The 27,964-nt window shown below is 47.4% G+C and overlaps 2 protein-coding genes across 3 annotated transcripts in view; both read right to left on the minus strand.

The window, feature by feature from the left end:
• The window catches only part of SYN1 (synapsin I), a 50,054-nt gene extending 32,484 nt beyond the window's left edge, over positions 1–17,570 (minus strand). For both annotated transcript variants that reach the window (XM_055338403.1, XM_055338402.1), the window contains exons 1-5: positions 17,089–17,570; positions 5,911–5,968; positions 5,716–5,807; positions 4,206–4,362; positions 3,942–4,031 (exon numbers count right to left, since the gene is read on the minus strand). In XM_055338403.1, coding sequence (XP_055194378.1) covers positions 3,942–4,031; positions 4,206–4,362; positions 5,716–5,807; positions 5,911–5,968; positions 17,089–17,465 — 774 coding nt within the window. In that variant the 5' untranslated portion in view covers positions 17,466–17,570. The remainder of the gene's footprint in view (positions 1–3,941; positions 4,032–4,205; positions 4,363–5,715; positions 5,808–5,910; positions 5,969–17,088) is intronic.
• Positions 17,571–22,176: 4,606 nt separating this feature from the next.
• On the minus strand, positions 22,177–27,909 carry CFP (complement factor properdin). The gene is made up of 9 exons (XM_055337389.1): positions 27,754–27,909; positions 27,517–27,667; positions 25,919–26,094; positions 25,295–25,465; positions 24,967–25,158; positions 24,601–24,774; positions 24,159–24,350; positions 23,841–23,952; positions 22,177–22,400 (listed from the first exon to the last, which is right to left on the minus strand). The coding sequence occupies exons 1-9, from the start codon at positions 27,815–27,817 to the stop codon at positions 22,235–22,237; spliced, it is 1,398 nt and encodes a 465-aa protein (XP_055193364.1). The 5' UTR covers positions 27,818–27,909; the 3' UTR covers positions 22,177–22,234.
• Between the last annotated feature and the right edge of the window lie 55 nt (positions 27,910–27,964).

Here is a 27,964-nt window from a genome sequence, read left to right on the forward strand (position 1 = left end):
GTAGGCTCCGTGCAGGGAGCCCAATGTAGGACTTGATCCTGGGACTCCAGGATCACACTCTGAGCTGAAAGGCTGTTGCTCAACCACTGAGCCACCCAGGCATCTCAAAACCCTAGACTCTTTTTTTTTTAATTTTTTAAAGATTTATTTATTTATTCATTATAGACATAGAGAGAGAGAGGCAGAGACACAGGAGGAGGGAGAAGCAGGCTCTGTGCAGGGAGCCCGACGTGGGACTTGATCCTGCCACTCCAGGATCGTGCCCTGGGCCAAAGGCAGGCGCTAAACCGCTGAGCCACCCAGGGATCCCCAAAACCCTAGACTCTTAAAATACAGAGAACAAACTAGTGGTTGCCAGAGAGGAGGTGGTTGGGGGATGGACAAAATAGATAAAAGGGATTAAGAGTACACTTATCTTTGATAAGCACTGAGAGAGGTATAGAATTGTTGAATCATTATTTTGTACATCTGAAACTAACATATAACACTGTATGTTAGTTATACTTCAATGAAAAAATAAGTAATAAAGATTAGAGTGAAAATAAATGAAACGAGAATAGAAAAATAGAGAAAAATCAATGATACCAAAAGTTGGTTCTTTGAAAAGATCAACGAAATTGACAAACCTTTAGATTAAGGAAAAAAGAGAGAAAACTAATTATTAAAATAAGGAATAGGGATCCCTGGGTGGCGCAGCGGTTTGGCACCTGCCTTCGGCCCAGGGCGCGATCCTGGAGACCCGGGATCGAATCCCACATCGGGCTCCCGGTGCATGGAGCCTGCTTCTCCCTCTGCCTGTGTCTCTGCGCCTCTCTCTCTCTCTCTCTCTCTCTCTGACTATCATTAATAAAAAAAATTAAAAAAAAGGAATAAAAGAGGGACATAGCTACTAACCTTACAGAAATGAAAAGAAATTTAAAAGAGTACTATGAACAATTGTATGCTAACAAATAAGAAAACCTAGGTGAAGGGGACAAATTCCTAGAATGACACAAACTACCAAAATTGACTCAAGAAGAACCAGAAGACCTGAATAATCTTATAATAAATGAAGAGATCAAATTAGTAATGATAATAGGGATGCATGGGTGGCTCATGGCCTTCATCTGCCTTCGGCTCAGGGCATGATCCTGGGGTTCTGGAATCAAGTCCTGCATTGGGTTCCCAGCAGGGGTCCTGCTTCTCCTCTGCCTGTGTCTCTGCCTCTCTCTCTGTATCTCTCATGAATAAATAAATAAATAAAATATTTTTAAAAAAAGATTAGTAATAATAATTTTAAAAAATCCTACAAGAGGGCAGTCCGGGTGGCTCAGCAGTTTAGTGCTGCCTTCAGCCCATGGCGTGATCCTGGAGACCCTGCATGGAGCCTGCTTCTCCCTCTGCCTGTGTCTCTGCCTCTCTCTCTCTCTGTCTCTTCTCCCTCTGCCTGTGTCCCTCTGTCTCTCTCTGTCTCATGAATAAATAAACTAAATCTTTAAAAATAATTAAAAAATAAAAATCCTACAAGAAATGCCCAGGACTAGACAGCATGTCTTTACCAGTGCATTCTACAAATATTTAAAAAGAATTAACGCTAATCTTTCACAGTTCCTCCCCAAAATAGAAGAGAAGGGACCACTATCCATCTCATTCTGTGAAGCTACTATCACCCTGATACCAAAACCAGACAATGACATTATAAGAAAACAATAGATCAATATCCTTCATGATTATAGATTCCATAATTCTCAACAAAATACTAAAAAAACAGAATCCTAAAAAGATTATACACCAGACCAAGTGAGAATTGGTCCAGTTATGCAAATGTGGCTCAATTCTCATGGAACTTAAGTAATGTAATATACCATATTCATAGTATAAAGGAAAAAAACCCCCACATGATCATATCAATAAATAAGGAAAAAACACTTGACAAAGTTCAACATCCTTTCATGATAAAAACACTCAACAAATTTAGAATAGAAGGGAACTCTGTTAACAGTTAGGGAGCAGTTAATATATGCCAGATGCACTGTTCTAACCACTTTACATTCATTAAATAATTTAATTCTCACACCAACTCTGAGGCAGGAACTATTATTACCCACATTTTGTAAATGGGTAAACTGGGGCACAGATCACTAAGTAACATTTCCTTTTTTTTTTTTTTTTAAAGATTTTTTATTTATTTATTGAGACAGAGAGAGAGAGGCAGAGACACAGGGAGAGGGAGAAGCAGGCTCCATGCAGGGAGCCCGACGTGGGACTCAATCCCGGGTCTCCAGGATCACAGCCCGGGCCAAAGGCGATGCTAAACCGCTGCGCCACCAGGGCTTCCCACTAAGTAACATTTCCTATGTTAGGAAGCTAATAAGTTGTAGATCTAAGATTCCAATATAGAAACACTAGCTAGAGTCCATGCTCTCAACCACAACCAGCTATACTGTCTCTCAAAGAATGTGGAAAAATAATAATGATGGTAAACAAATTGGGTTTCCTAAGAACTAATGATTTGATGTTCATCTGTAAGTAAACTTAATTCATAATACTGTTAACTTAAATCAGTGACCATAATTTGTAATGCTGGTAATAATTTTTAATATTAATACCAATGTTTATTTGACCAAGATGGTAACTTTGGGTTGACATTGACATTTAACTGTAATTTAATTCACAAAAGTGGTGATGATTATTTATATAAGCAAATAGAATCTATAACATTGTTAAACATTTATAAAATTAGTTGTAAAATTTGATGGCATCAATGGTGATTCAATTTCTATTTGCAACTAAAATTTGATTCATAACTATGGAACTCATTAATTTATATTAATAATTATAACTTTAATATTAGCAATCATTCATAATGTAAACTGGAATGTTAACCATATTAATGATGATTTCTATTAGAGACTATAAGATATTTCAAAATATAGGTACTTATAATTCATATTAGTAAACTTAATTTGTAACATTGGCAATAATTTACAATAATATTTTACAATGTACTAATGGTTTAATTTCTCATATGAAAATCTTAATTTGTGGGACGCCTGGGTGACTCAGTGGTTGAGCGCCTCCCTTCGGCCCAGGGTGTGATCCTGGAGTCGTGGGACTGAGTCCCACATTGGGCTCCCTGCATGGAGCCTGCTTCTCTCTCTGCCTGTGTCTCTGCCTCTCTCTCTGTCATGAATAAATAGATAAAATCATTTAAAAAAATAAAGAAAATCTTAATTTGTAACACTGGTAATGAATTGTAATTATTAGTTATAATATTTGATGATATTAGTAATGATAATGTAACCTCTATTAAGTATAATATAATTCAAAACAGACTTATAATTTATATTAGAGCATAATTTGTAATACTGATAATAATTTGTAATAGTTATAATCTTCAAAGACTCTAGTCATGATTATTCAATTTCTGTTGGGAACTGCAATTTGATTCATAACAGTAGTACTCATAATTTACATCAATAAGAGTAATTTGTAGTATTAGTGATAAGTTGTAATATTAGTGATTTTCTTTTATAATAATAGTAAGTAACAATTCAATGGCTATTGGTAAACAATTTAATTTATAACATCACTACTAATCATCTTTATTGCCAATCCTCACTTGCAACATTGGTAAGAAGGCTGTTTGCTAATATCAGTAACAATGACTTGATTTCTATATGTAACATGATCTGGTTCATTACATTAGATCTATTCATCTACACAAGAAGTTGATTGTTAATAATGGTGAGAAAAGATACGATAAGAAACAGGATCACTGATTTAAATCACACTTGCAAGCACATAAGTAAATTCATGGTATTAATAAGCCCTGTCATGAAGCAATTTCACCCTTCACATGCACACACTGGCTGCACTCTCTGACAGCATGCCAATGGCAATAATGTCACAGTCTGCATGATGCTGTCCCCCCTTGCCCATTCTCCTTCCCCCAGACTCACCATCTCTTTGTGATTGGGGTAGAAAGTCTGATCAATAAGAGGGAATTCCTCTGTCCCCAGTTTCTTGTGCAGTCGAACCATCTGGGCGAACTATGAGAGCCAGGAGAGATGGGTGAGCAAATCCTTCACCTGGATGGAGTCTCCAAGCTGGGATTCCGAGCTTCAAACTTTCTCAGTTCCCCCAAATCACAGTGATTCCAAGCTCCCACGTGCACACATGCATGAGACAGTCCCTCCACCAGTAGCACTCTTCCTGTCACTTACCACCCAGGGCTTGTCACAGAAGTTGTAGACAGAATGCAAAGAGTTGACACTGGGGATGCCAGCATACTGCAGCCCAATGACCAAACTGCGGTAGTCTCCGTTTCGTGCCATGCTGAAAGCGTGCTGGCGGATCAGCACAAAGTCCGGCTTCAGAGACCTGGCATGGCAGGGGGAGAAGTGTCCAGGATACTACTCCTCCCAAAGCTCCCCACCACCCTGAGAACAAAAACCAACTTTCTAAGTCTCCACGGCTCCTAGAAATTGCAAAGTGGCTGCTTACCTCAACACATATGCACGGGCTGTGTCTTCCAGTGCCATCACCCTTGCTACACCTCCCCCATCTGGTGACCCCCTGGAAGCCTTTCCTACCTGTTTCTCGCCTTGCCCAGGTCAGCTAGCAGCTTGACCCCTCAGCTCTGACAGCTCCCTGATCATAATCTCTCAGACTATTAGCTGTCCTCAAAGGCTGCAGCCTAGAATAAATTCCAGCCTCAGGGCCTCTACACTGTGGCCAAGAGAGATGGGTGAGCAAACAGCCTCAGGGCTGTTTCCTGTGCCTGGAACATTCCCCCCTCCCCCCAACCTGGATATCGGCACATAGCTCTCTTTCACCTCCTTCAGTTCTTTTCTCAAGTGTCTCTCACAGACGCAATAGGTACTCCATAAATACCTATTGAATGTAAAATGCTGAGAGCAGCACCTGGCATACAGTAGATGTTCAAGAAACATTTGCTGACTTAATAACTAAGAAGTTTGGCTCGTGGTCTGCTAGGATCCTTGGCTCTGCAGAAGGAAGCTAATCGTCCCACATTCTGTATCTAATTTTTTTTTAATTGACATATAACATTGTGTAAGTTTAAGGCATTAAACACGTCAATTTGACACACTTAATATATTGTAATAGGATTGCCAATATAGCGTTATTTAGCACTTCTATCACATCGCATAATAATAATATCCTTTTGGTGGTGGGAATAATGAAGGTCTGGTCTCTTAGTAAGTTTGATAATTATGATACAATATTGTTATCTATATTCATTATACTGTGCATTAATGCTCCAGGACTCATTTCTCTACCAGTTACAAGTTTATGCCCTTAAACATCTCTCCTAGTCTACCACCCCTCAGCCTCTGGTAACCACTGCTTTAGCCTCTGGTTTTACGAATTTGGCTTTTTTTCGAATGCATAGACAGGATACAGTACTTGTCTTTCTCCGGCTGATTCATCTTACTTAGCATGGTGTCCTCAAGGTCCATTCACATTGGTGCAAATGGCAGGTTTCCTTCTCTCTCGTGGCTGGATAATATTTCATAGTATATGCATACCGCATCTTCTTTATCCATTCATTCACTAATGGGTGCTTAAGTTGTTTCCATAACTTGGCTACTGTAATACACCTAAGTTCTGGCTCACAGAGGGATGGGTGTGGGGTGGTGGGGGACTCACTCTCAGCTCTAAGGGAGTCCTTATGCCTCTTCCATAACACCAAGTTAACCTTTTTATACTTACCGCATGACCTTTACCCCATTCCGAAGAACTTCCATGTCCACAGAGAATCCACCATTGGCATGAGCCACGAGGTTGAGATCCGAGAATTCAGCCTAGGAAGGTGAAAAAATCAGTGATTTATCCACATCCCACAAAGATGACCAACTAGTTTTCAGTCTGGACAGCTGACCCCCAGGTCCATCTACCCCAACTAACCTGTTCTACTTTAATGTCAATTTCTCCATGGATCTTTTTCCCTTTGAAGTATTTTGCCCTAGAGAGGAAAAGCAGAGCACATCCATCAATCTCATGAAGACACACCCCAGGCCAGTCCTTTAACCCTTTTGCCCCTTCAGAGCCATAAAATGCTTCGTGATGGTTGAAACACTTTGAGAAGCTCCACAGTGCTTTGTGTACAATGAAGTCTGTTGTAATCCTCATGGAGGTGTGCCAATGTCAAAGGACACTGTGAACTCTAAAAGAAGTCCTTAAACCACAGATGGCAGGCAGGCATTCCCCAGAGTCTGGTCAGCTCATCCCACTGCTACCATAAATATTTTTGAAAAGCTTTGCCAAATGAGGGAGTGCTTCATAAGCTGTAACGTACTTTGAAATTGCATGGAGGTTCGTAAATGGCAAAAAACCCCAAAAACCAAAAAACAAACACCTTAGAGAATGCATATATATGAAGTGTGCCCCAGTATGTCTCAGTGTCTGTGTCTGCTCATGTGGCCTGATGCATCTCTCTGCTCTCTGGCCCTTTCCCATGGAGCATCACATTTGCCACGTGTGGCTGTGTGCCCCAAGAACACAACTGTGGGTGGGCAGCTATATAAAAGAGCAGATTGAGGGGTGCAGGATGGCAGTGGTTCTATAGAAGCCAGAGCCATCAATGATGGGGACCAGGGGTGGGGGATGCAGCTGAGGGCAAGGGGAAGCCATAGGAGGGAAGAGGGGTAGGAACAGCAGTAGATGCAGCATGAACTGCCATGTCACTATCCCTGGGCCCAACCCCAGCTGGGCTTGGTTTCCAGTGGTGTCCTTCCCCAGGCCCAGGATTTCTACCTGACAGGCTTCTCTACACACAGAAGCTCATCTCCAGTCAGGTTTCTCATACAAGAAGGGTGAGGAGAGGAACCACTCCCAGGGTTACCTACATGCACAAAGTAAGGGTCTCTGACACATCCGCACAGCACAAAGGGTCCCTAGTGACTTCACTGATGAACCCCAAAGACTCCAAGCACAGTCATTTTCTCCTCTTCCTCTCTCTCCCTCCCTCCCCCTCCTCCTTCCCTACCCCTCCACACACACACACACACACACACACACACACACGCACGCACGCACACACACGCACTCCATTACTGATACTGTCTGCACACAAGTGTTGGAAGAGAATTTCTCTGAGATCTGCACATTTTTCATGTATAAAATAGTGACGAATGTAGACTGTGTCACTGTATTTCAAACTTTTTTGACCACAAGTGTAGTGAATACTGTGGCACTCTGCTCAGATGTCCTCTTTAGGGCCAACGCACCCAGATATCAGCTGTTGACAGCCCATGGCTATGTCCCACTGGGAACTGTCTTGTCATGGGGAACTGCTTTGGCCAAGATTATATCTACTTTAGGCAGCCCATGTCTTATATCTGGCCCATGAGTGAGTACAAAGGCTGGCCCTTTTGCCTCAGTACAAGCTGACTCAGAAGGACCATATCACTGCCCTAGGATCAGCTGAGGCCTCTGATGCAGCTGCATCGTGGACCAGTTTCTCCCTCTGCCTGACCCTGCCCTCCTTACAGGCATTGATCCTAAAGGCACTCCCCAGTAAGCCTCCTGCATACAAATACCTGCCTCAAAATCTGTTTCCAGAGAACCCAACCTAAAACAGTGCCAGAGATGTCAAACTACAAAAAAAGACTCTAATGCCATTTTGGAATTGGGTCACCCAGCAGCCAGCAGGCAATGAGGAACCATCGTCTGTGGGGGTGGAGCACAGATAGCCCTTAACATGTTGTAGCAACATAAAGCACTTGGCAGCAGGTCTGGGCTGTGGTGCCAGCAGGATGCCACTTGAACTATATGATCTGGCAGATTCCATGATACTGGACGTGTCAGTAGTGGGAAGAGGCACAGTGTCGAGTGTATTTTCATGAGTGTGAGAATTATGGTGTGGGCCCTTGGCGTTTGGGGGTAGCAGTAACTTTTACTGATGGTGAATTCTAATGAGATACTGATAGAAGGGAATGCACCAGTTGGTGAAATATCCCTGGCACTTGGGAGGTGTGAGGGAAATGGTAAGCAGACCTGGGTGACTATTTGTTAAACACCATTGGTTAGCTGAAGAAAGATCTGACATGTTCAGGGTGAGTAATCACTAATTCAAAGCAAAATGAGAAAGCCAGAGGACCCCCTTGGATACATTTAAGGAAATACCAATCTTCTACAACTGGAGGGCAGACAGAGGGGAGAACCAGGGGCTTAGAGCATAATCATAAGTGTAACAAAACTTTGGAGAAGGTTGAATTCTCAGGCCTAGCACATCTCCTATGCCATGGTCAGAGCCCTAATAGGACAAGAGTGAAGCCCTTAGACTTGGGATGGGGATATCTGGGAAGATGTATGTAACACCTCGAACTTGTTGATTCACCTGAACCCACTGGGCCTGCAGAAGTAGTCCACTTCTCCTTGTTAGAGTATAGACCTTCCCTCTGCCTGAAGATAATACAGAGGCCTTGAAGGAAGCAGATGCCTTACAAAATAATGCTTGCCCCTTTCAGAATCTACCCCCTTCCCCTCTTAGCAAACAGATCTATATGCAGGGTCAAATCCTAGAATACCTAACTGGAGAGGTTCTAAGCTTGCAAAGGAAGGAAAGAAATACACAAAAGCTGAAAGACCTGGCCAATATGTACTGACAGGAGCTGTCAAAGTATGCATGAAACTGAGTCCTAAGGACAATGGGCCAAAGAGGTGGAACATGAAGTTGATGTTGCCGATATACTGTGAGATGACTTGTGGAACCCTGGAGCAAACAATGGTCAATACCAAGTGAAACAGAAATGCCAAATCTTCCATGGCAGACTGTGAAAGAAAGGATCAAAGGACTCAAAGAAACAGACATGTTAGAGAAGATATACTAGGTAAGTCTAGAAAACTCTTCAGCTGATCATATTCTATGGGAAGGCCCAGAGGATATACCCCACTTACAAAATCAATAAGGAATATGCTGGTAAGAGTGGTACCAGCCATAACAAGAAGCACAGTAGTGGTAAGGTGATAATTGAAGTCCTGTCCCAGGTTCTGCTCAAAATGGGTCCATTGAGTCCACAGGTTCACCCAGTGGTCACTTCCGTCATTCACAAATGTGTAATTAAAATGGACATATCTGGGGGTGCCTGGGTAGCTCAGTTGGTTAAGCATCTGCCTTTTTTAAAAAAAAGAAATGAGAAGCAGACAAGGAGATTAATTTCATTGATATCTTTTCCTTTCTTTTTTTTAAAGATTTTATTTATTTATTCATGAGAGACACAGAGACAGAGAGAGGCAGAGACACAGGCAGAGGGAGAAGCAGGTTCCATGCAGGGAACCTGATGTGGTACTCGATCCCGGGTCTCCAGGATCACACCCTGAGCTGAAGGTAGGTGCTTAACCACTGAGCCACTCAGGCGTCCCAAGCATCTGCCTTTAGCTCAGGTCATGATCCCTGAGTGGAATTTGACTGGAATTTGCTCATGCTCTCTCAAATACATAAATAAAATCTTTAAAAAAATAAAATGGACATAACTGTAGTTGTCAGAACCCCTACATGGGCTCCTTGGCTTGTAGGGGTAAGAGCTATTGCAGTGGGGAAGTTCAAACGGATGCCTCTGAAACTACACATCCCTCCCCTGATCAAATCAGTAAATCAAAGATAATATTATATCTATCCTAAGAGTGATGGTGGAAAGTCATGCTACTTTGAGAGATTAAAGGATGGAGGGGTGTTAGTCCCATCATATCTCCACTGAATTAATCAGTTTGGGTCCTGGAGAATGTCTATAGACATTCTCAACCAAGCAATATCCCTAATTGAAGCAGCTGTACTGGATGTGCTGCCATTGCTAGAGCAAACCTCAGATACGCAGGTGGCTGTATCTGAGGTGACTTACTGAATGCACTCTTTTCTATTTTGATCAGAAAAAAGGATCAGAAACATTTCACATTCACATGGGACTGACGACAATATTTTTTGATGGTCTTGCCACAGGGCTATGCTATCTTTCTCATTCTGCGTCATCATATGGTCCAAAGGCACTGGGCCATCTGGACATCCCACAGAATATCACACTGGGCTGCTATATTAAATCATATTGATTGGGCAAGAGATGATTAGCACATTGTCTTGATAAGACGCATGCACTCCAGAGGGTAGGAGATAAACCATACAAAGACTCAGAGGCCTGCCACATTATCGAAAGTTTTTGGGATACAGTGGTCCAAGGCATTCCAGGACAGCCCCTCCAAATAATAGGGCAAAGCATTGGATCTTACACCTCCCACCATGAAGAAAAAAGCACAACACTTGGTAGGTGTCTTCAGGTTCTAGAGGCAGCATATTCCATACCTGGAGATACTGCTCTGATTCATATTTCAGGTATAACATAAGGCTGAATGGGATGCCATATGATCTGGAAGATCTTATGATACCGAATAAGTCAGTAGTGGGAAAAGATACAGTTGGAGCTTATGGCAAGTTTGAGTGGGAGGCTCCTCAGGTTCTGGAGCAAGGCCATGCCACCTGCAAGCAGAGAATTACATGACTTTTGAGAAACAACTCCTGGTGCAGTACTGGGCTCTGGTAGACAGAATGCTTGACTACGGGGCACCAAGTGATTGTGCATCCAGGTGCCCATTGTGAGCTGGGTCCTGCCAGGCCCACCAAGTAATAACATCAGATGGACCCAGCAGCTGGGATCAAGCTCAAGCAGGACTGAGCAAGCTGCCTGAGCAGGTAATCTAGATGCCCATGTCATCCCCACTATTGTACTAGTGTCTCCCTCAGCTCACCAAGGGGACCCCTTACAACCAGTGGGTGAAGGAAGGAAGAAAAAGCCTAAGCTTGGTTCAAAAATGACTGGTTTGGTATGTGGGGAGAAGCCAAAAATGGACAGTGGCTGTATGATAGCCCCACTCAGAGTGGTCCTGAAAGTGGCAGAGCTCCCAATGGCAGAGCTTTGGACTATGCACCCAGTAATCTACTTAATAGGGAAAGAAAAATGGCCCAAGATTAGAATATATTCACTGAGGGGCAGTGGTAGATGGCTTGGCTGATTAGAGGCCCTGAAGGAAAAATATTAGAAGATCAGAACAAGGAGTGTTATGCTAAGTGAAATAAGTCAGACAGAGAAAGACAAATATCATGTGATTTCACTCTATGGAATTTAGGAAACAAAACAAATGAGCAAAGTGAAAAAGAGAGAGGGGGGACAAACCAAGAAACAGACTGACTCTTAACTATAGAGAACAAATTGATGGTTACCAGAGGGGAGGTGGGTGGGGGGATGGGTTAAATAGGTGAGGTACAACAGTTGATGTATGGAAGTGTTGAGTCACTATATTGCAGACCTGAAACTAATATTGCACTGCATGTTAACTAATTGGAATTAAAATAAAAACTTAAAAAAAAGATCAGGACAAGGAGGTCTGGGACATGGAAATGTGGGTGGACATATAGGGGTAGACATGGGAGTGGGCAAAAAGTGAGGAGTGAAGATCTTTGTATTGTGTGTTAACACCCACAAGACAGCATCCACAATGGAAGTGGCACTAAACAACCAGGTAGACAGAATGAGTCAGCCAGATGATGTCAGCCAGCCTCTCAAATCAGCCACCGCAGTGCTAGCAGATGCGTACATGAATGAAGTAGCAAGAGTAGCAGAGATAGAGGCTATTAGTGGGGCCTACAGCATTATCGCTGAATGTCCAATCTTCTGGTAACAGAGACCAACATTGAGCCTGTGACATGGCATCATCCCTTAAGACCAACTAGCCAGTTTGTGGCAAGCTGACTACTTTGGGCCCCTTCCACCCTGGAAAGACAAATTATTCATTTTGACTGGAATTTTCTATATATGGGTTTGCCTTTCCTGATTGCAGGACCATCGCCAGTACCACTGTCCAAGGGCTTACACGATATCTGATCCACCAGTATGAGATCTCTCATAACACTGCATCAAACTGAAGGACACATGTGACAGCAAAGGAGGTGCCAAAGTGGGCCCATGTCCATGGAATCAACTGATGACATTATATACCATAATACCACCCAGAAGCTGCTGGCCTGGAACAACTTTTGTAGCCACAGCTAAGAAATGATACCATGAAAGAATGGGGCACCATCCTCCAAAACACCCTAAATCAATGGCCCGTTGTTTATACTCTGCTCCCAATGGGTAGAATACATGGGTCTGGGAACTCAGAGGTGAAAGGAGAGGCCCAGCTTACCATCGATCCCAGTGATCCACTTTTGGAATGTGTGCTTCCTGTTCCCTCAAGGCTCTGCAAAGTTAGAGGTCCTGGTTCTCCAAGGGGGAACACTGCTACCAGGGGACACAGCAAGAATCCTATTACATTCTAAGCTATGGATGCCACCTGGATATCTCAGGTTTTACATGCCAGTGGATATGAAGAGGAATGAATCACTTCACAGGGGTATATGGCCTGAAATGTCAGGAGGACGTTCAGGGATTGCTATTACACAGTGGGAGCAGGGAGGAATATGTTTGGCACCCAGGTGATCCACTTCAGCATCTGTTGGTCCTCCTTGCACAACCATGCAAGGAAATGAACAAGTATAGCAGCCACAGCCTGGGAAGGGCATGAGGACCAAGGGCTCTGGAATCCCTCAAGGATGAGGGAATGGATCATTCAACAGGTAAGCCACTAAGCCCAAGAGAGGTGCTAGCTGAGGGTCAGGGGAATCTAGAATGCATAGTGGAAGAAGGAGACAATGCATATCATTTATTTATGCCACTTTTATCAACAGCATCAGTGGAGGATGTCATTCATCCCACTAACCATGCTCTTTCAAGTCTCCCCCAGAAGACAAGACCAATTACAATCCTGGAAATGCTGTTTCCAGATGGGGCGATCTTGCTTTAAGAAGCAAGTGGATCAGAGCAGTACAAGGAGTGGATTCTGTGCTCCCCTCGATCCTCACTCCCCACCCCCACTTTCAGGCCTTCCCATCTATTTCTCAGCTTCTGGGAAGATTTGCTGCTGAAGGTTCACAGCGCTGTCCCTCACTGGGAACTGGCCTCTGCAGCAGGGATTTGCCTTCCCCAAGATTATGCTTCCTCCCAGGGGGCAGCTTGTGACTAATGATTGACTGCTGTAAAAATACAAAAGCCTAAAAAAAAAAAATACAAAAGCCTGGATACCCCACCTCGATTAAGGTAACTCTGAAGGGTCATCCTTGCTCCAGAGCTCTCCCAGAGGATTGGCTGAGGTTTCTGTTGTGGCTGCATCATAGCTCAACCTTTCCCTCTTCTAAATCCTGCTTCCCTCACTCCTCCCCCGCAACAGGTGTTGTTCCCAAGAGCTCTCCCCAATAAATCTGCACACAAACCTCAGAGTCTCAGGGCCTGCTTCCAGGGAAGTCTAAGACAAGAAGCCACAATAAAAGATAGAGTTTATATAACCCACTATATACATAGATACATAATAACCTATCCTATATATGTAATATATTTTATATGACACCTCTGATGTTATACAGCAAATATAATACAGTATGGCTTATATAACATATAATATATTGCATATTACATACTATGTGTATATGTACCTAGAAGGTATATAAATATACATATATAATTGGAATGAAAGTTTCAGTAAACGATTACCTATACTACGTGCAACAGAGTCTGGTATTTCCTAGTCTATCTTATTCCACTTCATGAAGAAAAATATACACATACATATGTATTATACTATAAAGTTATTATATAGCAAATGTATGATATAGCATATGTCAAATATAATATATGGCATACATTACTGATTAAATTTCTTGGAGTAACAGTTCCACTAAATAATAATAATTCCACTTATTATGTGTAGCATATTCTTGTTATATTCTATTTTCATTTATACTACTGCATGAAGTAAATGAAATGCTGGTCACAAGCCATTAGGTGACCCACAGTTTGAAGGACATTGGACTAAATTATCTATAAAAATGGGAGATGATTCTTAACTCAGGGTTTGCAACTATAAGCCACAGAGGACTTGAGACCCAGGAAAGGGTGAGAGTAGTGAGGTTTGGTGCGAAAGGTGTCAGACTCCATCTAGGTGTACAGTCCATTACAGAGTTTGCAAAAACTCCTCCTTTATTCCAGGCTGAAATCCTCAAAGTCAGATGATACTTGCAATATCTGCAGGCAGGTGATGCAGAAGTCTCTGTTTCCCACGCTGAACCTGGTGTACACAGGCCCTTTGTCCATCCCACCCCATCTATAGTAGATCCTAAATAAATAGTTGCTAGATGGAATGGAAGAAAAGACTAGAGCAGCTGTTGGGATAAGGGGTGTTTCTGAGATGCAGAAGGGGAAGGGAAGAATCTTTCACTGAATTCAGCAGGTGCTCAATAAATGCTTGCTGGACAACTTAGAAAAAAAATGGAAAACACCAGAGTTGTAATTATTGAAAGAGGGAGGGTCTTACTGGTATTCAGTAGATAATTAATGAATGTTTGATGGGACAAAGAAAAATGCAGCAAAGAAACTTCCTGTAGTGTAGGAGTGGGGATGGGAAGTCTAAAGGAGAGTGATTACTAATATTCAGCAGGGGCCCCATTTAAGGTTTGTTGACTTCAATGGAGCAAATTTAGCCAAGAAGATGGCTCCTTTGTGAGTGGGTGCTGGTGAAGGAATTATTAGTACGCGTTCAAGAACTGCTTTATGGATTGATGGAGAAAAGAGGGATGCGGTTTTTTGAAAAGAATACAGTCAGAGATCAAGAAATGCTTTTTGGATTAACTGTGGGGGGGTGGTAGTGGAAAGAGTAGTTGGCAAGATGGCTACTAAGTGGGGGAGGGGACCTAGCCAGAATACAGTAGGTGCACATGGAACTTTATGGATTGTGTAGTGTCAAAGGTCAGATGGAGATTGTTGAAGGGTGAACTAGGGCTTCAAGAGGGGGAGAGGAAGATGCATTGAATATGGGGTTCTTGGTGTGCAATAAGTGCTTATTAAGCGATTGTGGGGTTGAATGGAGAAAAAGGTATAGAGAATCCAGCTGGAGGTTGGGGTTAGAAGGAAGGGGAACTGGAGGAGGGTTCTTCTTCATATATAGTAATAATAAATGGAGGCCTCCCATACTCTGACACTGGGAAAGTATGCAATAAATATCTGTAGAATGAATAAATGGCTCTGAATAGAGAGAAAGGCTGCTGGGTAAAGGCTCTTGGGTGAAGGAGGGGTGATCTAACTAGTAAAAAGCTGGTACTCAATAAATTTAGGTTGAAGTAGGCCCCTGGAAAGAGAAGTCTTGAGATGGGACAGCAACTTCCAGACTTGGAAAGAAGACATTGAGAATGGCCCTTATATAATAGGAACTTGATAAGTGTTTACTGGCTTAAATAGAAGAAAGAACTTTCGGGGTATGGATTTAAGATTGGGAGAGGAAACCCTAAGGACACTGAGAGGGAGTGGGGAGGGGTAATCCTTATAAATTGGGCTCTAGATTTATTAAAAGAAAGGAGAGGCTTTATGACAGACACAGGTTCTTCAAGGGGGTAAGGAAGGGGTGTCTATTCCCTCCACACAGCAGGCACTGCATAGATGCTTACTGGATCCACTAAAATAAAAAGACCTTGGGAAGAAGGTGTGAACATAGAGCACACAGATGGCACTCCATAAATGCTCACAGGGGCCATTGCAGGAAAAGGCCTTTGGGGGAGGTGATTAGAATCGAGCACCTGGCAGACAATACATAAACGCTCACTGGATCCATTAAAAAAAAAGGTCTTTGTGGGAGGGGTGCTAGGGATGGGCATACAATCACTGGATCCATTGGAGGAAAAGTCTTCGGGGAAGGGGAATGGGGATGCAGAAGCTTGATCTATGTAAGCTTGATTCTCTATCCATGAGAGGAAAGGCTTTTGTGTAGAGGGCACAGAATCAGGCACACAGTGGTGCTCCACAAATGCTCCAAGGAGTGATGAAAAGAAAAAGGCCTTTGGAAAGAGTATTGAAATGGTGCACACAACAAGTGTGAGGTATTTGATCACTCTATTAATTGGAGGCAAGCCCTTATGGAGAAAGTCTAAGGTTGGGTCATGCAGACGTTCAATACATGCAGAATGAAGCCACTGGGGAAAGGCTTTGGGGATGGGGTACACAGCAGGCATTCAATAAATGCTTGCTGAACAGACTGGAGGAAAGAAGCTTTAGAGAAGGCTCACATGGCTGGCCAGTGATAAATGCTGGGTGGGTTCACCAAAGGAAAGGTCTTTGAAGTAGCTTGAGAATGGAGGATAGAGGAGACACTCAATAAATGTTTTCTAGATCTATTGGAGGAAAAGGATTTTGGGGAGAGTCTGAAGATGAGTCACAGGAGGTTCAAAAATGCTCATGGGACTCATTTGAGCAAAATATGTTTGAGAAAGGGATTTGGAGATAGGGCACATATATCAGACAATAAATGCTTTCTAGATCCTTTGGAGAAATAAGTCCTTGGAGAAGGGACTTAGAGTTGGGACACACAGAAGGGATTCAATAAAGCCCCACAGAATCCATTAAAGGCAGCACTTGGTGAGAAGATGGGATGGGATACGCAGCAGGCAATCAGTGTTCACTGACTAGCTTAAAAGGTCTTTGGAGGGAGGGTTGGGGTGGGGCACATACCACAGTCTGGATACATGTTCACAAGCTCTATTAGAGAGAAGGCCTGAGGGCAAGGATTGAGGGGGACAAGACACATAGCAAGCTCTCAGTGAATGTTCACAAAATTCATGGAAGCCCAAGGCTTTGGGGAAGGGCTCTGCGATAAGGCACACTGCAGGTAAATGATAAATGCTCACAAGATCCATTAAAGGACAAGGTCTTTGGGGTGAGGGTTGGGGAGGGCAAGGCACATTAGGCTCTCGAATGCTCACAGGATATACTGAAGCCAAAGCTTTGGGAAAGGAGGTACACAGCAAGCGCCCGATAACTGCTCCCTGTATAGATGGAGAAGGCCTGGGTGGGGGCAAAGGCGGGGTACACAGGAAGTGCCCAGCATAATAATTTAAGGGAAAAGGGTTTGGGTTAGGGGACCAGGTGCCTAGCACACAAGGTGCTTGATAAGTGCTCATCGTGGAACGATCTGGGGGACCCAGGCCCGCGGAAGACATCCGTGGCAGTGGCTTACCAGTCGGTGTGGGGCTCGTCGATGACCAGCAGCACCCTGGCGGCAGCGCCCCCACGACCTGCGCCCCCAGAGCCGCCGCCCACCTGCTCGCTGAAGGTGGCCGCCGCGGCCGCCGTGGTCTGCTTGACCGCGTTGGACAGCGACGAGAAGAAGCCACCACCCCCCGAAGACCCGGGACTAGGGGCAGCGGGAGAGGCCACAGGGGCGGACGCGGAGGCCCTCTCGGCAGTGGCAGTCGCGGGACCGGGCGTGGCTCCGGGACTGGGGGCAGCAGGCGGCGGCGGGGGTGGCTGCGGGCGCTGCAGGTCTGTCATGTACCCATTTGGCAGATTGGCCATGAAGTTGCTGTCCGACAGGCGGCGCCGCAGGTAGTTCATGGCTGCGGCGTGGGGCAGGGGGTCCTAGGAGCAGCCTGGTCAGGAGCCGCGGGGGCGGACCGCGCGGGGCCCAGGAGCACAGCTGCGCTCTCAGGCACGACACGACTCTTCCGTTGCCCGCTGCAGACTGAGGCAGCGCTGAGTCGCCGCCGCCGCAGCGCCGATGGTCGCGCCCGTACCCCCCTATCTCGCGCCCCTCGTGGTGCTGTCCAGCTGGGCAGGCGGCGGCGCGGACGCGACCAAGGCGACTGGGAAGGGGAGTTTGGGGAGGAACGGCGAGTGACGTCAGCGCGCCTTCAGTGCTGGGGAGGCGGTGGCGCGCGCCGACAGGCGGGGGCGAAGGAGCTGTCCGTGGTGCTGAAGGCGGCAGTGCGCACGCGCCACGCCGCATCCTGATTCCCCTCCCCCTCGTCCGATTGGGGATGCGCAATTTAGGGAGTGGGGGCGGGGTAGATACTTGTCGGGAGGGTCGAGGTGAGTGGTCAGTCAAGACCCCCACCCCGCCTCATTACGGTTTTCACACCCAGTCTCACTCACAGGCAGGATTCTCTGTAGTTACTCAGTTCCCCGTGTTGATATTCACCATAGAAGGCATGGGGGGGATGGGGGGAATGGAGGCACACGCAGAGACTCAAAAGTAGAGAAATAACCTCACCGCGACGGATGGGGGTCACACGCAGTACCCTGTGGGGGGAAATCAATTTCCCATATCCATACGGGCTCAGTCAGGCAGAGAGAGGGTGCGGGGGCGGCATAGCATCAGAAAGGCTGACTTGGACACTTGGGGGGTACACACCCTTGCCCTGGGTTGCTGGGGCCTGGAGGCACACAGGAATGACATACACGTGGAGATACATATAAACACACACAAAAGTAAAGAAACACACGGAGGGGGATCCCTGGGTGGCGCAGCGGTTTGGCGCCTGCCTTTGGCCCAGGGCGCGATCCTGGAGACCCGGGATCGAATCCCACATCCGGCTCCCGGTGCATGGAGCCTGCTTCTCCCTCTGCCTGTGTCTCTGCCTCTCTCTCTCTCTCTGTGACTATCATAAATAAATAAAAATTAAAAAAAAACACACGGAGGCACATACAGACGGAGAATACACCGATCTAGGTATCCATGCAGACATACACAAGCCCAGGGTAACACACATGGGCATGCATGCATACACGCATGCATATATGCCTACACACAAACACAGGCACCACATCTACACACAGAGAACCAGGGAAACTCATACGAACATGCACACCCAAATGACATACTCACTGACAATCATGATAAACCTAGATTTGCCACACAGACACATTCCCCGAAGATCCAGATGTGATGTGTGTCCATCTCTGTACCCCCACCCCCAATGCCCAGGGCCCTAGACACATACACTCAGTCTATATGCTCCCATCCCTCTGCCCTGGATAAGCCAAAACCCACATAACCACCTGATATGATATCATCAGTTCCCTTGGCTGTCTTCCCTGCACCAGAGAAGTTTCTACAGACAGAGAGGGACCCATCCTAGGGTATGCACACAGTAGGTGCCAAATAATGTTGCCACATGAGCAAATGACCTTTACAGTCCAGCAGAGGGGGACCTGTGGAAGCCATCCTGTAAGCTCCTGTGAGATCCTGACTACAATGAAAGTACGAATCCATTTAAAAACGATCATTTGTTGACAGCACCCAGCTAAGCTGTTTACATGTATTGTTTCATCCAACCCTCACAACAATATTGTGGAGTAGGAAACGTTGCTATTTTACAGATAAAGAAATCCAAGAGCTCCAATTCATTTCCAAAGGGCCATGTTCACTTTGTGATCCATGCCTTTTTTTTTTATAAGAATGTGCTAGAAAGAGGTGCCAGTGTGGCTAGAACAAAGTGAGCAGGGGTGGGAGTTCTGGCAGGAGATGGGGTCAGAGAGGTTAGCAGAGACCAAACTGAGCCAGTCCTTGTGGGCCAGTGAGGATGGTTAACCAAGTGAGGTAGAAGAAGATATGGTAAGAAATAGGCAGATTTGGAGTCTCTTCTGCTTGTAGGATTTTCAGGTGAATCATCCACTTATTCGTTTATTTTTTATTCATTAAATCCTTGGCCTGTTTAAACAAGGTAGTAATGGTGTGGAATCTAGAGTCAGAGTGCTTGAGGTTCAAACTAGGCCTCCACCATACCCCTGGGAAAGTGACTTAACCCCTCTGAGACTTGGTTTCCTCATCTGTTAAGATGATCACCTGACCCATCTATAAGGGTGTGTGTGTGTGTGTGTGTGTGTGTGTGTGTGTGTGTGTGTGTGGCGGGGGAGAGAGCCTCTATATTTTCTCATGTGCTGTGACTTCTGCCAGGAATGTCCTTTACCTCTCTCTCAAGGATTGTCTTTGGCCAAGTTCACCCAGGAAGTGTTCCCTTCCCCTGGACTCAGATTCCACTCCCCCTTCCTCTAGCCTCCCACAGTCCTCAAGTCCAATACTTCCAAACTACCCTCTACTCCCTCATCCACCTCCGGGCCTCTGCTTTGGCCATTCCTTCCCTCCCTTTCCTGGATGCTATCTCTGGCACTCCATATCCCAATGTTCCCCAGATGGGGAACTCTCAAGAATCAGGTCTTTTCCAACATATAGAAAGAAGTCTGTGCTTCCCAGTTTTTTGCTCAGTAACTGAAGTAAACAAGCTGTGCTGGATCCATGGTGCCCTCTCTGGCGGATAGGAGCAGTTGCAGGTCTACAGACCTTTCTGGCTCCTCTGGGAGCCAGAAGTTGGGCTCCTTGGGAATCTGTCTCCAGAATGACTCTTCCCACGAACCCCATTCCCAGGCTTCAAGTACTCATGGCCCCCAGCATCACTCCCTTTCTCCAGATGGCTCAATTTCCAGAAATTAATGTTTTGTAGATTGTCTTGCAGAAGAATGAGGGTTCCCTTCAGGACTGTCTCAACTCCCTGAGGCACAGGTCAGGCTCCTCTGCACTGTCTCTGTCTTCTCCAGCAGAAATGAACAGACAGGAGGGGCTCCAGGAATGATTTTCTTTGCTGTGCGTTGGTGAGCAATGCCTCTGAGACATGCACCCCGACATGTTTGTAATCAGTATTGTACCCATGTTCATAACTCACACATATTGTCTATCCATGGCACCTGAATGCACATGTACATGTGTGCACGCACACACACACACACACACACACACACACCTGTAACTCAGATTGTTACAGTGCACACATGGTTCTAACTTTATGTACTCTCCACATATACTCAATACATCCTTAATTCTTGCATGACCCATAGGTCTGTGTTTCACACACACACACACACACACACACAGACACACACACAGATATGTACCTCGTAATGCACAAACTTCCACTTTCTTGTAGACACATAACACTTATACCCTGTAGTAGCAACCAGAATCATTCACTTCAGCTCATTCTTCCCAAGATGAGCAAAAGTTCAACTTTGTCTTTACTTCAACCCATCAACTGACCTATTTTGGGGGGGAAATCAACCCCGAGAGGTGAACACCTTGACAGAATCTTGGTGTCACACATCTCCCATCTGTGCGGAGGGGTCCCTCCACTCACAGCACACACCATGCTTCAAATGTCCAGCCCGCTACCTTTCTGTGCCTCAGTTTAATCCTTTGTAAATGGGAATAATGATAATACTGACCCTTATAGGTTTGTTGTGGATTAAATAAATCTGTGCTTTGCAGTCTAAAAACACTACCAAACACACAGCAAGTACTAAGTATTAGCTAATACCATAACTATGATGATTCTTATGATTTGTCTCATTGCAAGGGGCTCAGCATTCAGCAAATGCTAATTAGTGCAAAATTGAATGAGCAAATGCTAACAGCATTAGTGTCTGGGTTTGTTCCCTTCACTGTGGAGACACGTGCTGTTCTGACTCCTCTGTTCTCCATGATGTCCAGTGCTATTGTTAGTATACAGTAGGCGTTGATAAGGGTTGGAAAAAAATGTTCAACGAAAGGATCACATATTCTGAGTTTGTTCCCTCACTCAGATGTCCTCTCCTTCTACCAGTCCTCCTCCACCCCAGATGCCCAGACTTCGTTCTATACAGTAGACGCTATAAAAGTGTTGAATGGGTGCATAAAGACTAAAAGAATCTGTGTCTGGGTTTGTCTCAGGGGCTCCTTCTGGCAGATGCTGACTCTGGTTTCTCTTCGCTCCCGCCCCAGCTCAGAGCACCTCGTAGGCACTTCCTCAGTCCACCCCCGGCCAACCGCCACCCCGCTTTGGGTCTCTGCTAATTGCAGCACTGGATCTGGGCTGTTGGGAGTGGGTGGGTGCAGGTGTTCGCCCGGCGGGGTGCCAACCCCAGCCACACCTCTGCCGCCTCTGCCGTGCGGCTCAGCCCTGGATTGATGCGCAACCCGCCAGCCCAGAGGCTCCGACGGGTGGGAACCTCGAGCACGCCGGCCAATCAGAAAGTGCCGGCCGGGCCGAGTGACCAACCAGAAAGCCTGTAACGCAGAGCTCTGCAGAGGGATGTGCCGGACGCCCTGGGACATGGCGCAAGGAGGGGAGAGGGGCAGACGCCGAGGCTAAGGCAGCGGGGAGGGGATGGGTACTCGCGCCTTCGCTCCTGCCAAACCGTGGCCGCAATGGAAAAACTGTTTTCCACAACAAGCCACTGCGACTCTGCCCGTGCTGTGCCTTTTGGCCTAGAAGATGCTACTGCTTCACTCCTGGGGAAGAGGCTCATTTATTGAGGTCTGGGAGGTCAGGGGATCAGGGCAGAAGAGACAGGTGTTAAGGCTTCTCATCCTGAGGGTCTTTGCAGGCAGGCACGTGTAGACATGGCCGAGTCTCCTCCACCACCACCTTCTGCCCCTGCAGCGTCTCGCACTGTGCTGACGGTTTCCCCCAGAAGGTCACGTTCTTCTCACCTTGACCTTCGACCACAGTAATGGTTGGCCTGGGGCATTAGAGGGGGAATGGAAGGGAGAAGCTCAGGGAAGGTAAGAATGCATTCAATAAACTCATAATGAATGCCTACTGTGTGCCCAACACTATTTTTTACCTATGAGATATTGGGCAATTTATCTTCCCCATGCTCATCTGGAAAATGAGAATAATTGGAATAATAATAATACCCACCTTACTGGGCTGAGTGAGGATAAATAAATTAATTTTGGTAAAGTGCTCAGAGTGGCGTCTGGTACACAGTAAGTGCTCAATAAACGCTGGTAATTGTTACTCGTTGACAATACCTACCTTCTCTTACCTCCTAAACTCCTTACATCTTTCCCCAGTGCCCATGGGGAAAAGTCCCCAAATGCTTTGCCCTGGTATTCAAGGCCTTGTTTTGGGGCCCAGGTGCCTGCCCCAAGACAATCTCTCTCTTTTCCACTTTATCCACAGTCCCATGTCCAGAGTGGTCTTTGCCTGGACCTTTGCCTGGACCTTTGCTCCTCCCATGAGACATGCATTCCATTCATTCACTCTCACCCCTGTTCCCTCCATCAAATCCATTCATATCCCAACTCTGCCAAGTGCTTCCTACCTCTACTCAACACCTTTAACTCTTCTTCAGGACCTACTAGAAACCCCAGAACCAGAGACCACTTCCAGATGGCAGGTGTTTCACAAGTGGAGAGTAGCTCACTTAATCTAGTGGCTCGAGGTATGTGGAAATAAAGAAGGGAGGATGTTTTTACCCTCTGTTAACACCTAGGCCCCCAGGATAAACCAACTTTGGGCAGCTGGTCACCAGTATCCAGGACTCTGCTCTCACAGTCTTAACACTGGGAATGCCTTTGCTGACCCCTTCCTGCCAGGTGAGATCCGATCGGCTACATGGACTTGGGGCGAGGTATCAGTCCCTTCTCCATTGTACCAACTGTTCCTCATCTGCCTTCTGTCAGGCCCCTGTTGACCTGTATCCTTTGGGGGGGACCCATGGGACCTGGGTTCTGTGTGTCTTCAATTGTTGGGGGAAAGCCTCTCCCAGGTCCTGAGGCCGTGAGACATTGAGTGAGATGTGGGTGGCTGAAGGAATGAGTAAGAGAACGAAGGCCTGAGTGGCTTTAGGGGCAGACCCAAGCTTGGGTGACCAAGAGGGCCAAGTGCCTGGTCACAGGAAAGCCTGGGTGAGCGGCAGGATGGCTGAGTGACCAAATGAGAGACCCAAGGGCACAGTGGCCACTGATTCTCCCCCTCAGTATCCTCTTTCTCAGCTGCTTCATTGGTGTCTCTCCTTTTCCTGCAGGTGGGAGATAACACTCGTCAAGGCACGTACCATAGACCCAAGGGGTGGATGCTCTGGTTGTGGGGAGCTGAGCTGACTCTCCCACCATCACTGCTCACATATGGCTGTCGTGACCCCCTCCTGAGCACATTTTGCCCCCTCACTCACGAGAACTTGGGGAGCTGGGCCATGCAGAGGCGCTGGCGGGTGCGGATGGGCGTGGGTCCACACGGGGGTACGCACAGCCCCCAGGTACTCCACTCTGACCATAAGCCTTTCCCTGCAATGAGTCAGAATGAGAGGTCTCAGCAGGGTGGGGTGTGTGTGTGTGTGTGTGTGTGTGTGTGTGTGTGTGTGAGAGAGAGAGAGAGAGAGAGAGAGAGACTGAGAGGTGGCAGGGACATGGGGGTCCATGGTAGAGTCAGAAACCCCTTCTTGCTGCAGGGGCTGCCCATCCTCACAGTGTAGTCTGTGGGGAGCACTCACAGTCACAGTGTTGGATGTTATAACAGTGACGGATATCTTGTTGTTCTCCAACACACCGCTGTCCATCAAACTTGCGGCCCTTGCAGCTCCTGGAGCGTGTCTGCTGGCCTGGGATCGCCTTACACTTGATGTTGTTTATGCCCCGACGGGTGCAAGGGCTCCACTCCTCCCAGGACCCCCACTCTCCATTCACTGCACAGACAGGGGCAACCAGGGCTTGCACCAAAGGGAGCCAGTGAGGGGATTCAGAGGAAGGGATGAAAACCCAGGGGAAGGAGTGGAGGTGATCAGATGTGGGGCTGGGGGACCAGAGGTGGGGCGGAAGCAACAGGGCTGGGAATAGGGGAATGAGAGGCAGGAGCAAAGCATTAGCAGCAGGAACTGGGCAGCAGGGATGGATGAGAGGCTTAGGCATGGAGACAGGGAATCTTGTGGTACCGACCAGGGCAGGGCACAGCTGTATTGCAGATGTGGGTTCGGACGGCATCACCAGCGCAGGGGGGGCCCCCATGCTGGGGCACAGGGTGATTACACATCCGTTTTTCCAGGGTCTGGCCCATGCCACAGGTCACAGGGCAGGGGCTCACAGGGCCCCACGCCCCCCAGCCCCCAGCCACTGTTGGGGGTGGAGAAAGGAATGAGAAGATAGGCCACCTCGATCTCCCCCTCAGCCCCTAGACTCTTGAGGCAGATTGTTCCAGAATGAAGAGTTCTGCGGTCACTTGCTCTAAGACCTCTATCCTCTGAGATGGCAGAGCATCTGTTCCTGAATCAGGAACAGAATGTCCGAGGCCTCATCCCTGTGTACCTGGGCAGGGTGGCAGACCAGAGCAGGGCCGCTTCTCATGGTCTGACCCTGGGCAGGGCTTCCCAGGAGGCACCTTGGAGGGCTCAGGTGCAGAACACTTGCGGCTTCGACTCTCGGCAGGTGCGCTGGGTCCACCGTGGCAGGAACCCGAGCAGGCGCTCCAGGGGCCCCAAACAGCCCAGGCCCCGTGTACTGTGATGGGATGGGGGGGGGATGCCAGGTGTGGTCACACGTGCTGAGGTCCTCCCACTATCCCACAACCATGTGCTATAGCCCCCAGATCCACCCTGGGTGCCCGCATCAGTGCCCTGTGGTTGCCTTCACTCACCGGGGCAGACCTGCTGGGTGTCACAGGTCTCAGACTCCTGTGGTTTTCCTGGGCACTGGCCGCCACACTTGGGGGTGGGTTGGTTACATATTCGCTGACGGGTCCGGGTCCCTTTGGAACAGGTGACAGAGCAAGGGGTCCAGGGCCCCCAGTTGGACCAGCCACCCATCTCTGTGGGAGAGAAGAAATGGGGACAGGATGGAAGCAGGGGCACCATTCAGAGGTTGTTGCTTCCTCACGTGCCCCACATCCTCTGCCACACATGGTCCTCCATCATTGCTTATCTGGACTACTTCAGTAGCCTTCACACTGGTCCTGCTGCTTCAGCCCTTACCACATACAGACCGCCCTCCTCGGGACAGTGAGAGGGATCTGTCACAACCCAAGTCAGATCACATCTCTCCTCTGTCCACCACCACAGAATAAAAGCCAGCATCCTCTCCGTGGCCCACAAGGATCAGGCCGCCTTTGATCTCGCCCCCCACAAGTCTCCTCCAGCCATGCCAGCCTCTTCCTTGGTGCCTCACAGATATCAGGTGTAGTCCTCCCCTCAGGGCCTCTGCCCTGATGGTTGCCAAAGCCAGGTAACAGACAGTGCTCTCCTGCCTTGCTGGTCTTCCTCACCAGGACAGCACGGCTGGTCCTCACAGGCTTGCAGCTGCCACTCAAGGGTCCCGGGCTCCACCTTCTCGGGGCACTGCCCACCACGGCCTATGCAGCGCCGGTGCCGCAATTGGGATCCCTCAGTGCAGGTCACCGAGCAGGGGGCCCACGCAGACCATGGTGACCATCGTGGGGACCTGCAGAGAGGAACACATGTGTCCTGTCCTAGTTTGAGCTGGCAAGGATGGGGTGTGCTGGACTGTAGAGTGAGCACAGGTAAAGGGGGGGTGCAGGATAAACGTATGTGGAATGGATGGATCAGAGTACCTACCCCTTAGGGATGTTGGGGATTCAATGGCAAGAGGAGGGCACACAGTAAGTACTTTAATATCACTGACCCTCATGATTGGGGAGCTGGAACACTTTGAATCCCCCAAGGATAGTGCCAGACACGCAGCAAGCAAATGTAAGAACTAAGGACCGAGGACTGCTGTCAGAAACCTTCCAGGCATCCCCATGCTTGCTAGCGGGCAAACAGAAAGTTCTTAATAAATAGTAGCTATCATCCTGGTGAGCTTAGAGATCACATCAGAGATACCCCAGATCTGGGGCTGCTGGGTGGCCCAGTCAGTTAAGTGTCCAACTCTTGATTTTGGCTCTGGTCATGATCTCAGAGGGTCCTGAGATTGAGCCTCACACTGGGCTCCGCGCAGAGGTTAAGATTGTCTCTCTCCCTCTACCCCGCCCCCAGCTCATGTGCTCTCTCTCTAAAACAAAATTAAAGAAAGAAAAATACCCTAGACCTATCCTCAACCCCCTGTACACACCATAACACTAAATTGATGGGAACTGTTGACATTACTAGAGGTAATGAAGGGTAGCTGCCTTCAAAAATCCCCAAGCTCCCCATCCCCATGGTGTATCTGGGATGTACAGTAAGCTGTTAGAAAACATGTCTGGCATACAGTAAGGGCTAATTACATGGAAGCTGGCATTGTGATTAGGAGACTAGAGTCACCCTCAGAGATCCTCCAGCTACCTCTCACCTCTGCAATGCATCCAGTAGGTTGGAAGTGCTCAATGAAGGTGAAGTGTCATCATGATTAGGTGCCTGGAGCTGCCCTCAGAATTCCCCAAATTCACCCACCCCCACATGTCTGTATGCAGTAAGCACTCAATATGAGCTGTCATCACAATTAGGGGACTGGAGCTACCTTCAGAATACACCTGACCTGTACCCCACCCTCCAATGCTACCAGTATGCAGGAAGTGCTCAATGAATGTAAGTATAGCAGTGGTTCTCAACCAGGGGCGATTTTGCCTCAGCAGAGGTGGGGGAGGCATTTGGCAATGTTTGGACACATTTTGGTTGTTGCAGTTTGGTTGGGGGAGTTGCTACTGGCATCTAGTGGGAGGCCAGGGATGCTACAGAACACAGCTTTGCAATGCATAGGTCAGACCCCCACAGCAAAGAATTTTCTGGCCCCAAATGTCAGTAGAGCCGGGGCTGAGAAACCCTGAGCCATGGTCATGATCAGGGCCTTGGAATCACCCTTGGGAACTTCAGAGAAGGAAAGAGCCCAGTTCTGGGTGGCCCTGCATCTCAGGATCCTCCTTACCTGCATGCCTGACAGAGCTTGCTGCCAGGCTCCTGGAAGGCATAGGCAGGGTTGAGACAGCAGTCTTCCACACGGATACCTTTCCCCAGGAAGCCCTGGCACTTGCCAGAAGATTCCTCATACTGGGTGAAGCACCATATGGGGACTGAGCCTGGAACAGGGTGGGGGGGCAGGCACAATCAGGGGTATGATGGGTCTGGGCACCCCTGTAGGCCAGTTGGGCCCTCACGCACTTACCTTTGGCTGGCAGCAGGGTGAACAGCAGCAGTAGCAACTGAGGAGCCTGCCCTGGGGTGGACATGGTGAGAGCTGCACCCGTGCAGTCCTGCCACCCTGCCAGAGAGGAGGCTCGGCTTTGTATGGGCTGACCTGGCTCTGGGATCAGTGGCAAAGAGGAACTGGGCCAGGAGGAACTGGGCGGGTAAAGAGCAGCATGGGGGAGGGGAGG

Source organism: Nyctereutes procyonoides, unplaced genomic scaffold, assembly GCF_905146905.1.
Source record: "Nyctereutes procyonoides isolate TBG_1078 unplaced genomic scaffold, NYPRO_anot_genome, whole genome shotgun sequence".
Taxonomy (NCBI): domain Eukaryota; kingdom Metazoa; phylum Chordata; class Mammalia; order Carnivora; family Canidae; genus Nyctereutes; species Nyctereutes procyonoides.